The following is a 14,128-nucleotide window of genomic DNA, read 5'->3' as shown; positions in this document are numbered from 1 at the left end:
AGTCAGCATTAACTCAATGACACTGAGTAAGTGAGGTTGTTTTTCCCTCCAATTCCAATCAGTTCATCAAGAATCCACAGTGTCCTTGGAATTCACACACAACTGAGGACATTGATGTATAATGCTTGGCTGCATTCTTTTGTTGAACTCTCATATTTCATTGAGTACCCTTGACATTAAAGTTACTGTTCTAGGTAACAGGAACATGGCATAGGCTATGTGCACTCAGCTTGGTTTAGAATGGGGGGGGGGGTAAATGTATGCCTAGCATGAAGACAGATGATGCATTTTAAAAATAGAGAAGTATGGAGCTCTAAATTCACAATTCCTCTTTAAGCACTTCCCACCAACCACCTCATCCCACCCCTAAGATAGAACTGATAATATGTGTGAACTGTTTATTAAGATATCAAAGTATTTCCTTAGCAGCTGGTACATAGTCCTAAAATCACCTTTAAAAATCTCATTCCCGCCATCCACTCCCTAATACCCATTCCCACCCTCCATTCCCTATTCCTGCAACTAACAGGGCCATGCTCAACCCAGCGAGCCATGAAGGCCCTCCAGTAGGGTTGATGTTTACACGTACAGGAGGGCATCCCTGTCCCTTCAGATCGGAGACCAATTGAACATCTCTTCTGCCTTAAAGGATGTGATCATTGTACTATTAACTCAGGATTTAATTATTTTAACCGTGAGTGTGAATTATGAATGATGAACATTTTTGTTCAACTTTTAATCTCTATTTCTAGAGAAGGATAGAATGAAAGAATCAAAGTAAAAGAATTCATAAGACAGAAAAATATTTTGATAGGCAACTCCCTTGGAGCAGAGTTATAAACATTGCATGTTATCACCAGAAGCCCATTTCTGAGCATCAAGTCTTTATAAGTGCTTGCAATGGCTCAAGAGTATCTTCCCCCTCCCCCTCTCTATCACAACAGCACGTGAATACAACAGCTAGTCAGAATGGGTGAAACATCAAGATAGGGTGGATATGAAACCCAGAAATTGAAAAGATTTCACTCGAAAGTCAAATATGGAAATGTTACTTGGCCAAGTGGGCATCATTTAGCTAAGTTTCAGACATGCAGAAGATATTCTTATAAACTGTATCCACATTGGAAGGAAAAGAAACGTGCGGGGACAGTTTCCTGGCTGCGCACTGACCACATTCTTTGACTACAGGGCTGTTATGGGAGGTCGTTGTCATCAGAAGTGATGAATGAATTCTTTAAAAGTCAATGGGAAAGAAAAATTCGATCAGGAAGTTTAAAAATACAACCAGTGAAAACTGGGCTATCTTTATGCTCTTGGGGTGTATCTGAGTTTCTGATCGTTGGCAGAGGTTTAGGATGAACACAAGCTCTGATGGGGGTGCTTGAGTGTGTCCTACTGCCTGACTGTGCTTTCAGTTGTAACACCAAGAGGAGAGGAGAATCCCCACTTGTCATCAGTGTCTGCCTGACATAGTCCAGCACAGTGAGGTTGCCAATGCAAAACAGGCCTTGGGTTTACCCAATTGTTCTCCAGTGCTAATGTAAGGCAGATCTGCCAGGTCTGGGGGTTGCCTGCGGTCCTGGATGGCAGTCAGAAGGCTTCTTCCCAGCTCTTCATGATTTGGAGTAATGGGAGAGAGGAAAAGCTTGTATAAATGAAGTATATAGAGAACCAATAACTTCAATATCTATCAGTCAGCAAATAATCATGCAAGCAACTTTTCATTTCACCCCCCTCTTCTGCCCATCACTCCTTTTCATATGCTTAATCTATGTAATATGCACTGCTTAGGCCAGTTATTCATCAAGCAGCAATTTAAATATGATTTACCTATTAGAGACCCATGGCTAACAGTGATTACAAAGGTGTAAAGTAAACTAAATTAATGCTCTTAAAGTAATTCATTGTGGGGTGGCATGGGGTGGGGTTGGGAGTGGGGATTGTATATTGTATGTGAGTGCTGGTATAGAAGATAAATTGTCCAGAGAACCAAGAGATCACTGCAAAGTGAATTATGGCTGAAGAATTCATGAGGGAAGCAGGAAATGATTTGTACTTCAAAGGGAGGAAATTGCAGGTGATGTAGAGGAAAGGGGCATCTCAAGGAGAAGCAATGGCATGGGCCAAGGATCCTGGCAAGAGCTTTACATTAGTGTTGAGGTGAAGTGAGGACTAAGTCAGATGTAGCAAGGAAATCCAATATATAACCCATATCCATTCTGACTCCTGGCAACCCTATGTGTACTGTATCCAGAGCTGTCAATCTTCATGGGAGCAGAAAGCCACAACTCTCCCCTGTGGAGTGGCTGGTGGGTTTGATCAGTCAACCTCGCGGTTGGCAGGCAATAACACCATCAAGATGAATGGTACACGTTGCATATGACTTTTAGGCAATGCGGAATCATAATACCTTCCTTCATGTTGATACTAGAGAATTATTTGGTCAGCCGAGGCGAGAGAATAGACAGGAAAAATGATTGACCATTTCACAGGCATCCAGATCAACTCTAAGTAACTTGAGATCACAAAGAATGTGAAGGGCAAATTTCAAAAACAAAAACCAGCTGCTATCTAATTTGAATCGAAGAGGATTTCAAAGGATATGTATGATCTGTGGAGAAGGAGGTAACAAAAAGTGGTCTTTGGAGATAAAAATGTGAGAAATGACTGACTTGGTGAAATAAACAAATGCCAAGTATTAGTTTGATGGCCTTTTTATATAGCTGTGTGGAAAGAGAGGTGCTGTCTGAGCTGCTCTTCTGATAGGTATTCAGCATATATTTAATGGAGTTTACCTCAAACAATGAAAAAAAGTGTTGAAGGCTATGATACCAGACATATCTATGAAGTATTCAAAACTGATGGGAGCAGATTTCAAATAATCAAAGGCAAAAACTTTGTAGCGCCCCCATCTGCCAGCCCATCCGGCTCCACTCTGGCTCACAGACTGAGCCCATCTGTCCACATGTGGCTGTGTCTCCTCAGGCCTGCTCTCCTAGATCCCAGGGTCCGCACTGCATGCAGCTAGCCAGCCACCTTTGTTCCTTGGTGCAGAACTGTAAGACTGGATGTAGGTAGGTGAGTGGGTATGGGTGCAGCTATAAAAAGCTCCTGAGAACAATGGATGCCATAGAAATGGTTGGCAAGTCATGCATATAACAAAGAAAGCCAGAATTTAAATCAAGATAAAAAGAAACAAATCACCCAGGAAATAAAAAGGTATTATCATTGCATGCCTGGTTATCTAGTCCCCTTCGCTCTGCTATCTTCTAGCCAGATGTCTATCTCCAAGGGTCTTCAAACCATTTACCAGGAAATTAAAAGAGAATGAATCCACATACTGAGAGACAAACACTAAGTGATAGGTGGATGGCAGTATTAAATGACAAAAGCAGATTACAGAACCATAAATAAGAGACAATTCCATGTTTTGCAGGTAAAAATGATCAATTATTGGTGATTTCATGTTGTTTCATGCTAATACAGATGTATAAGCAAAACCAATTTCCATTGAGTTGATTCTCACTCATACCTACCTTATTTAGATAAATAACAACTGTTCTATAGGTTTTCCGAGATTATAATCTATCTTTATGGAAACAGACTGCCCTTCTTTCTCCTAAATAACAACTGAGTGCAGAACCACTGTACCACCAGGGTTCTGTATAAACATATGTATGTGTATATAATCATATAGATATGTGCTTATAAAACATATATTTATGCATATGCAATCTTACATATTACCACCACTTGGCTGTCATTTGTCATACTGTGGTGGCTTATGTGTTGCTCAGGGGCTGGAAGCTATGTCACTGATATTTCAAATGCCAGCAAGGTCACCCAAAGTGAAGAGGTTACAGCAGAGTTGAAAGATGTTTGTTTGTGTTTCATTGGCTATGCAAATTATGGGTACCCTCAAAAAGAATGGGAATTCCAGAACATTTCATTATGCTTATGCAGAACTTGTCCATGGATCAAGATCTGGACATGGATCTTTTGTATTTAAAACCAAGAAAAGTGTGTATCAGGGTTGTATCCTCTCCCCAAACTTCTTCAATCTGTATGCTGAGCAAACACTCAGAGAAGGTGGATGGTATGAGGAATAGCATGGCACTGAAGGAAGGCTTATTAACAACCTACAATATGCAGATGGCATATCCTTGCTAGCTGAAAGTGAGGAGGACTTGAAACAGTAGTTGATGAAGATCAAGAATTTCAGCTTCTAGTATAGATTACAACTCAGTGTAAAGAGTACCAAAATCCTCCAAGCTGGACAATAGGTAATATCATGATAACAGGAGAAAAGTTTAAAGTTGTCCAGGATTTTGTCTTGCTCGGATCCACAATCATTGCTCACAATGGCAGTGGTCAAGAGATCAAATGAAGCATTGCACTGGGTAAATCTACTGCCCCCCAAACAAAAACAAAAGAATAAGCTCTCATCCATGGGGTCAATTCTGACTCTACTGACCTATGTGGGATGCCCAGGTGGACTCTTTACTGGCACAGAAAGCCTCATCTTTCCCTGGCAAAGCAACTGATGGGTTTGAACTGCTGACTTTTTGGTTAGCAGCCCACTATGCCACCAGGGCTCAAATCTGCTGCACATGATGTCTTTAAAGTATTGAAAAGCAAGGGGCTTATTTTGAGGATTAAGGTGTGCCTGACCCAATCCATGGAATTTTCAATTGTCTCATATGCTTGTGAAAATTGGACATTGAAAAAGAAGAACCAATGAATTTGAATTATGAACCTGATGAATAGTAATATTGAAAATAGTATGGACTGCCAATGAGTAAACAAATTTGTACAATGCTCCTTATGTTGCACATGTTGTCAGAAGAGAAGATCATCTTGCTTGGTAAAGTGGAGGGGCAGTAAAAAGAGGGAGGCCCTGGACGAGATGGATTGACACAGTGGCTGCCATAATGGGCACAAGAGCTGTACATGAGGTTGCTATTAGTCAGAACCACCACAGTGGCGCCTATTATCTATTTCATATAAAGAAAACAGTCTAGGATTGCCTGTGTAACTTTGCATTCCCACCGCCATGGGGTCTAGTTCAATGCAGAGTGACCCTGGAGAAGAGAGTAGAGCCACTCCTTAGGGTTTCTGAGGCTGTAAGTCTTTCTGGGAGCAGGAAGCCTCATTGTTTTGCCTCAGAGTTGCTGGAGGATTTGAACTTCTGGTCTTTAAGTTAACAGCCTCGTTCTTTATCACTTAACATTAGCAGTAGTTGTTTCGTAGTGGTGGACATATTATCTTTGTATATGTGTGTGCTTATTGGTATTTTTTGTTTTAGATACAATAAGTCAGAATGATTTTCAAAGAACATTTGATAATATACAGCAGTATTTAAAAATAGAAATACATAAAATATTTTTACATTTTAATTTCTCGATGACATGAAATGATTATAAGAATGGATTGTAATTCCCTATTTACAATTTCTGTTTACCCTGAAGGTTTCTCTCTGGGAAAGGTGTCATGATTTCTCAAAAGTGACACTGGCTCAGAATTGCAACACTCCTGTCTCCCAGGGTCTGAGCCACCCCTCTCAGCTGATCGGCTCTGGGACTGTGACTGTCGGCATGCCATACATTCATTCCCCATGCCTCGCAGGGAGGCAGAAACTAAGTGAAGTTGACCACACAGAACCAGGGAGGTTTTCAGCAAGCAGCAGTACCCTCAGTAATGTAAACAAATCAGCAAATAAATAAATAAATAAATACCACACAGGGACCCCAATTAATCAGGATCTCTTGGCAAGGGGCCCAGGCATGGGTATTTTTCAGAAGCTCCCCAGGGGATTCTAATGTGCAGGCAACACTGAAAATCACAACCCTAATGGATTAATTTACTAAAGGGTCATTTGAATATGGCCTTTGAAAAGAGGTAAAATTAAAGTGGCGAGGATTTGGCTGATCAAGGCCAAGTGGATGCATGGCCCCAACCCTTATAAGAAAATAATTATGCAAAGAACATGAAAAGGGGAGGGGTGCTCCTGAAAAAGATAATGAGGTCAGAAGGTAGCCCTCCCGCCTACTCGTGATGGTAAAACGCACAGCGTTGGAGCAGGAAAATATCTATGGTAACAGCTTACAGAAAGACAGTGGCATTTCACAAAACATAAGCGTACCCAGTTTCAATGCTTATGTCAGAGTGCTAACGGTGCCCTGGGCATCAGAGAACCACTGCCCTTTCCATCAGATGATAAATCAGTTATGAAGGCTCTTAGCAAAACAAATTGTGAATTTGGTGTTAGTGAGGAATATTAAATATACTGTGGACTGCCAGCAGGGTGATCAAATCTGTGTTGCAAGAAATAAAACCAGAATGCTCCTTAGAAACCAAGATGGCAAGGCAGGTTCTTTGGTCACATTATCTGGAGGGATGGGTCTTTGGAGAAGGGCGTCGTATTTGGTAAGAGATCAGCAAAGAAGAGGAAGACCTTCAACAAGATGGCATGATGCAACGGCTGCACCGATGGCGCCACACCGTCAGGAGCATGGGGCAGCCCCCAGCCGTGGCTCCTCCTCTGGCAGAACCAACTGGCCAGCACCAGCAACAAAGACCACACTCCAATCACAATGTATGGCCTGGCCAGGCAGTATCCCTGGAAGTTTGGAAAGAATTTCAAATGGATTTCTGGAGAGCATTTTTAGACATCCTTAAACAGATTTACAGAGGGCAAACCTGAAGGGGCCCCAGGTGTCTTCTGGTCCCTCATTTTCATTTCATCTGCCAGGAAATGAATCTCAACTTGCTCTTGGTCACACAGGGGGCAGAGTTAAACGTACGGACAAATTCTGTAAGCTTCAAATATCCCTGAAAAATCTCTGGAATTTCTGGCTTGGAAGCGTGACTTGGAGCACAAATAGCTCCATTGTTGTTCTGAAGGAGGGCTGGTGACAACAGATGGATGCATGATGAAATCATTATTTTACTAGTTACCGGTGAGTGATGCCAGGCATGTGCTGACAAGTATACATTGACCAAGCTTAACCCTGACTTGCTGTTGTTAGGCACCACTGAGTCGGTTCCAACTCAGAGCAAGCCCGCGTACCGCCGAATGAAACCATGCTCAGTCCTGGCCATCCTCCCTATCGTTAGGTCGAACGCATTATTGCAGCCACGGTGTCAATCCATTGTGTCCAGGTTCTTCCTCTTTTCCACTGCCCTTCTACTTTACCCAGCACTGTGTCCTTTGTGAGGGACTGCTCTCTCCTGAGAACTTATCCATATCTTTCAATATTGCAACTGGAGGCTTGACTTCTTTTTTCTTTGATGGTTTTCCATTTAAGATATGCTGACTGTGTCTTTCCTTTGTGGTTTTCTCAGTCTATGCCATTGCACATTGTATTATAACACAGTGCCTTCCATCGCTGCTCTTTGGAACTTTCTGATCGACTCCCTTACTTCCTTATTTCTTCTATTTGCCTTTGCTATTCTAAGATTAAGAGCAAGTTTCCTTAATAGTCCCTGAAAAACCAAAACTCCTGCTATGGACGGAATGCTGACCCATAGTGACTCTACAGAGTAGAACTATTTCATAGAATTTCCAAGGTTTCTGGGGCTTTAAATCTTTACAGAAGCTGACAGCCTCATATCTCTCCTGAGCAGCAGATCGTGGGTTTGAACTACCCAATCTTTATGTTGAGTTGATAGAAAATGCTTAATTCTGTGGACTAGTCTGCAAGGCCTTTGTTATGCCAGTGTTACTGCTGAGACCACTGAGGTCACATGAATACTACGTGGACAATTCAAGATTTAAATCTAGTTCTAGCCTGAGGGGCCCTAATAATTCCACAGGACGACCCAGCCACCATCAGGGACACCACAGCTAGGTGAGAGGAAACTGCGTACCACTCTCTGGGCTTGTCCTGATGGCCTGAGCTCTCTGCCTGAGCACTTATCCTGGGACTCATCAGCCCAGCCATTCACTACTTCTCCTTTTGAGGTTATAGCCAATAGAACTTCACCACCTTTCTTTTTTTTTGGTTTTGTTTTTAGCCTCACTATATTAGATTTATTTTTCTGGTGAGGAATTATTTATTTCACCTGTTTTTAATGGAGTTTCATTTTGTTACCTAGCATAATGTTCACTCCTGTGGTTTAGAAATAAGAAAATACTGTGAAGCTCAGTCAGCGTCCTTAACAGATGTTCAGCATGTCTGCTGGTGTAGTTCTAGTAATGCATCACTTTCACACATCTTAGCCCTGGCCTGCCAGCATCGCTATGCCCATGCCAAATGCTTTCAGATACCATGCAATAAGCAAAAGCTGAAGTTAGGTTAAAACCACCCAAGTCATCTTATTCTAATTCTTGAGTGCATTAACATCTGGACTTCAGGAGGTACCACCTGATCTCAGGAAAACATGATGTAAAATCTATGCAGTCAGGAGAGTGCACATCTTCTCTGCTTTAAGAACCTGGACTGTGTAAAAATCTGAATGTTATTATATCAACTTGAACAAGTTGTGCAGTACTTTGAAGATGCTTCATTTTAAAACAGAAGTTCTCAACCTGTGGGTTGCAACCCCATTGGGGATCAAATGACCCTTTTACAGGGGTCGCCCGATTCATAACATTAGCAAAATTATAGTTATGAAACAGCAATGAAAATAATTTTGTGGTTGGGGGGTCACAACAACATGAGGTACTATATGAAAGGGTGGCAGCATTAGGAAGGTGGAGAACCACTGTTTTAAAGAATCCAACCAAACACTCACCGCTATCGAATCAATTCCAACACGTAGCAACCCTGTTAGACAGAGTGGAGCTGCCCGTGTGGGTTTCTGACTATAAATCTTTATAGTAGAAAGCTTTCTCCCACAGATTGCTAGGTGGATTTGAACTGCTGACCTTGTGCAGGCCAGGACAGGCTAACCCATAACCCATTACACCATCAAGGATAGCTTATCCAAAAGTTCCTTTTACTAGGTAATTCCCCTTACTGTAAAACAAAAGAAAACGAAGAGTAAAATGAACATGTGATTTTGGTAAGAGCTACTTCCATAACAAATCAAGTTGCAAAATATTCAAGAGCTGTACTTAAAACTCATTGCATTTGGATATTGCAAGGGCTTTTGCTCACTTTAAAATGAGCAGGACGTGTAAGAGTGGGTCAGGGCAAGGGAAATTCCATGGAGGACTCTCAATATAGTTATAACTGCCTGCCCAAAAGGGGTTCTCATGCAGTCTGTCAGGTACTATTTAGGAAATTCTCAAATATGGCAGCTTGGATTCCATACAAACAAACAAACAAAAAACATAATCAAGTCTGACAGACCCTCACCCCACTTGACTTGCCTTCAGGCAAATGGAGGAAGGGGACTGTGCCAGGTGACCTTTCAAAGTCCCCATCAATTGTATATTCTGTGAATGATTGGTCATGGCTTCCTTCTTCGTATCCTTGTTGCCATTGAGTTAGTCCCGACTTTCTGTGGCTGCAGGTGTGTCAGACTAGAACCTTGATCTCTAGGGAGTTTGATGGCTCATTTTTCAGAAGTAAATCGCCAAGCCTTTCCTCCGTAGGGCCTCCAGGTGAACTTGAATCTCCAAGCTTTTTATTATCAGTCAAATGTGTTAACCATTTCTAGCACCTGGGATCTGATTCTCATAATAGTGAGGGGCACCAAACACGATATAATGTTTGAAATCTTGACAGGCTGTCAGAGGTGTGGGTTTCCCTGTTTGATGCATTGCAATGCAGTTTTGTTGGACTGAGAGCCAGGATCAGAGACTAGGGATTGGAAAGTCTATGGTATAAAACCCAAATGAAGCAAAGTGCCAAGGCTCAAAATGATTTGCAGCATCACATGGTTTAGAGCTGGTAGTTGAAGAGACCCAGCGAAGGAGGGCGGGTGGTCGAGAGAGCTGGTAAAAGTCTCCTCTGTGCTCAGACGCCTGTAGCTCCACATAAGTACAAAGGGAATGCCTTTTCCCTTTATGCACCTCCTCTGACCTGTGCTGTTATAAATGGTCATTAGCAAATGACACCTCTTCCCCCGAGAGAGAGAATACCGATTTTAACAGGTAATGAAAATATGAATCAACAAAAACTCTAGCATGCTCCTACCAGTGCCCCAACCCTGCCAGCAATGGGCACACGGAAAGAAAAACCAAAGAAGGAAGGATCCTCTTGGAAAAATATTTTGAATGATAAACATTATGTGAAAACTGTAGCAAAAAGACAGCTATCAATACCAAAAGTCCTATCATCTGGAGAACTAGAGAAAATGTACCATGGACAGAGCTAGACATAGAGTGATGTGGAAATAAGTCTACTCCGTGTCAATTTATTAAATGCAACTTTCTTTCTCTCTTTCTTTCTTTTAGATAAAAAACCTCTTCATGAAATAAAACCCCAAAGTAAGTCGTCTTTGCTTGTGTGGGTACGATCCGTTCTCCCTTGTGCTCCTTGTTGTTGCTCTGGGTTATAGCCGTCAGACAGAACTGAAGTTCGTGTGGAAGACCCGGGGCCTTGGGGCCTCCTCAGTGAGTTTAGAGTCACATCTGAGTGCGTTTGAAATACAGGGATAGCACCTCCCTCCTCCCTCCCTGAGAGCACAAGTAAATCTCTCCTCAGGATTCTTTCTTTCTACCTGTACCAATGTCACCTAATATACTTATTTCTGAGATTAATGACATTATAATTAATAACGATCTGCCAGTGCATTCTTTGGCCAAAGACTAACTGCAAGCCTGTCTGGGAGGAGGGGAAGCGGCATCAGAATGCAAATTGGGACTCTTAGCTCTCATCGGATCAACGGCAACTGGGCAGATTAGGAACCAACAACCCACGGAGAAATACTGTAAACTGAGACTTGGGGTCTTGGTGCTGCCCCGAGCAGCTGGCCATGCATTGGCTGGCTTCCTGGAGAAGCTTCGCATTATCTCTACTTCATATACCTCGCTGATTTGGGGGATTGAACACTGCCAGGATGCTTGTCAGCTTGGCAGTTATTTCTTTGTTTCTCAACCCTGGCTGCCTTTTAGAATTACCTGGAGACAGCTTTCACTCCTAGGCTTGACCTCTGACATACTACATCAGAATTTAGGGTGGGAAACAGGGTTAGAATTAGGAAGACCCCAGGTTAGTACAAACTGTTAACACCCTCAGCTGCTAATCAAAAGTTTGAAGCTTCAAGTCTACCCAGAGGCGCCTAGGAAGAAAGACCAGATGAGTTAGTGGAAAACTCAGCCTTGGGAAGCCCTTTGAGCACAATTCCACTCTGAGATCCATAAGGCTGCCAGGAGTTCAGATGGACTCAATAGCAACTGCTTACTGGTTTAAAACATAGGAATCTCACTTGGAGGTGTGTGTGTGTGTGTGTGTGTGTGTGTGTGTGTGTGTGTGTATTTCCTTTACTTCCTCAAGGGATTCCAATATGCAGCTCAGGTCAGGAACTATGTCTGAAAAAAGTGTTTCTTAAAAGGGTGTTCATAGACTGCCTATATTAGAATCTCAGGGTAGGGTCATATGATGAAATATGACCCACCTCAGAATAAATGAATTAGGATTTCTGGGAAAGTTGGAGCCTCTGAGCACCTACAATCCAGTAAGCTCAATCCTGCACTCAGAAAACACACAGAAAGGAAAGCACAAGGCTTTCCGAGCACCAGCATCATGATCCTTTTAGCAGGAGTAAGATCAGGTGAGGCCTGACTGGTTTGGGCTGTCAAATTTGTGGAAGATCACCCTGTCCTCTGTAGTGTAAAAGGAATGACTTTTTAAATTTTATCCCCAAAGATATTACACACTTTCTTTCTTTAAAGATTTCACTGTAAATTGGGGGATGCTTCACAGAGCACATCATGTTTCTAGCCAACAAGTCATAGACGTTTGTTTCATCTCATTGATTGTAATCCCCACAATCAAACATCATTAATCCCACTTTCTCCCACTGTTTCTTGTTCCCATTTTCCTTCTTTCTTACCTTTTCTGAAATCTGTCCTATAAATACTGCTGTTTTGACCTCAAGTGGTGGATTATTCTAAAGTGCCCACCCATGCCTCGCCTGCAGCATTGCTCCCCTGACAGACCTGTCTACTGTTTGGCTAAAAACTGAGCCAAGTGAGTGAGTTCATTTCCAGACCAGTGGGGTGACTACGTATCATAGTCTCAGGGGCTCCCCCAGGCTCTAGCTGACCTGGGGTCAGCTGGGTGATTCTGGGCTCTGGCCCACATTCTTCTTTCACTCTCTCTGGGACCATCTCATCATGGGATCCCTTTCAGAGCACTTGGTAGTGATAGCCAGCAACCATCTAATTCCTCTGGTCTCAGGGCTATGGAGACTAATGGTCATATGGTCCATTTGACCACTGGACTAATAGTTTTAAAAGGAAAGACTTTTGATCTTTAACTTTCTGTGGGAAATAAACTTCATATCCTTCAGGAGAGTTAACAGCGCTGATTAACAAACTCCTTTGCAAGTAGTTAAGACTGTTTGAGGATAGACAACCAAGGAATACCTCAAGACAGGGACCCAAAGACATGTCAGAAGAAGGGTTTTTTCAAACCCCACTGTTCACCCTTCACGAAGCTGCTTCAGGCAGATGATCTCTATAAGGATGCCTTTACTTGTGGAACCTGAAGACTTAGTAAAACAGTTTCTTAACTTCTTTTCCATGCTATCTGTTCCCCATAGAGGGATCACTAGTACTTAAGTAACAGTCATTTTCTATTATGCATGTTTCATTTTGAACTCACAAGGATAGAAGGAATGAGCGCCCTGTGTGGGTGGAGGAGAGAAGAGGCGTATACTTTCACATGCGCAGAGTGGGCGCCAGCATAGGACTGGTCACTAAACGAGGCCTGCGGTTATGGCCCGCCCTCTGCACAAGTGCTCCAGTGAGTGGAGTACCTGCCATCCCTGGTTCGGATGGGCAGCACCAGTGAGACCATGCTTGTGAGTAAGGTGACCAGTTTGAGTGCCTCAGAAATGTATGGATGTGTTTTTAAAATTAATTTCACACTTAGTTTGTGAGCTCTGTGCCAGTCTAATTTGGTTACATCTGTACTTCCAGCCATAAACCCCACAGTAGCTAATTCTAGTCTCCAAGGACCTTCTGAATTCGTTTTTGCTTAGGATTCTCGCTCCTGAGCACCATGCTTAATTGCTGGATACTGCAACAGAATCGCTTAAACCATTTTAATTTGTGATTTCCTAAAAATAAAACCTTAACAGAATCAATGTGATTGCAAAAGGCTCCCAGAGGAATCCAATCGGGGTTCTGTAAGCTGCGTGGCTAGGCGTGCGTGATACAAATTCAGGCTGTGGCTGCTCAGTGGAAGAGGGGGTTTAGTTTAAGACGACATGAATCATCACTGATGCAAAATCAAAGTCAATTATGAAGATAATTGAGAAACAACCTGTTCCTATATATAGCTGTGTGCACGCTCCTCAGCAAGGCCTATGGAGGGAAGACATCACTCAGTGCCTGGCGAGCAGGCCTCCTGGAGGAAGCCTTGAGTTGTGGGGAGGTGTAAGAAAAGTGAAGCCTTAAGATATCTGTTGGCAAATCATAATGACAAACTGGGGGAAATATGTGCACTGCATAGCTCATGAAAGCACTTATTGTAAATGAGATAATTTAATCAATTATGTTTCCTAATGTACTAAACCGAATGTTTCATTTTCTGCTTCTGCACATCTTAAATTATCTTCAGGTGCTTTATGAGATTTAATCATAGTTAATAGAAACTTCATTACCATCAAATGTGCTTTCAATAAATGTTGTGTAACAATGTCAGGAGGTGCAGTAAAATATAGTAGGTTCTGAATGGCAAACATGCACACACACCCCCAGTCAGACTGAAAAGTGGTTGTGCTCAGACAATGAGACTCCACAAGGCCTGGGGGATTCCGCTTTCTGCAAGCCTGGAGCTCCTGGTGAGTGGCTAGTTCAGCAAATTCACCTTCGGGATGAAAAAGATATAAATTCTCCCTGGAAAATAACTCCGCACCAAATATTATCTCTTCATCTCCTCACACAGTTGTTTTGTTCTTAACAGAGATGAGTGCTAAGCATTAAGCCAAGGAATAGTTTTGTAGCTCGCTACCTACAGGACATCACTTAAGCATTCCCTACTAATCTTCATCTCGATTTGTCAAAACT

General features: G+C 42.4%; 1 protein-coding gene across 1 annotated transcript in view; it reads left to right on the top strand.

Annotated features, from left to right (window-relative positions):
• UNC5D (unc-5 netrin receptor D) overlaps nucleotides 1-14,128 on the top strand; it is a 345,871-nt gene that overhangs the window by 215,841 nt on the left and 115,902 nt on the right. The window contains exon 8 of the mRNA XM_004696203.4: nucleotides 10,346-10,378. Within this exon, the coding sequence (XP_004696260.2) occupies nucleotides 10,346-10,378 (33 nt within the window). The remainder of the gene's footprint in view (nucleotides 1-10,345; nucleotides 10,379-14,128) is intronic.

The sequence above is a fragment of the Echinops telfairi genome, unplaced genomic scaffold (assembly GCF_000313985.2).
Source record: "Echinops telfairi isolate 266 unplaced genomic scaffold, ASM31398v2 ScPeMD7_9;HRSCAF=40, whole genome shotgun sequence".
In the NCBI taxonomy this organism is placed as follows: Eukaryota; Metazoa; Chordata; class Mammalia; order Afrosoricida; family Tenrecidae; genus Echinops; species Echinops telfairi.
This window is presented reverse-complemented; position numbering and strand designations above follow the sequence as displayed.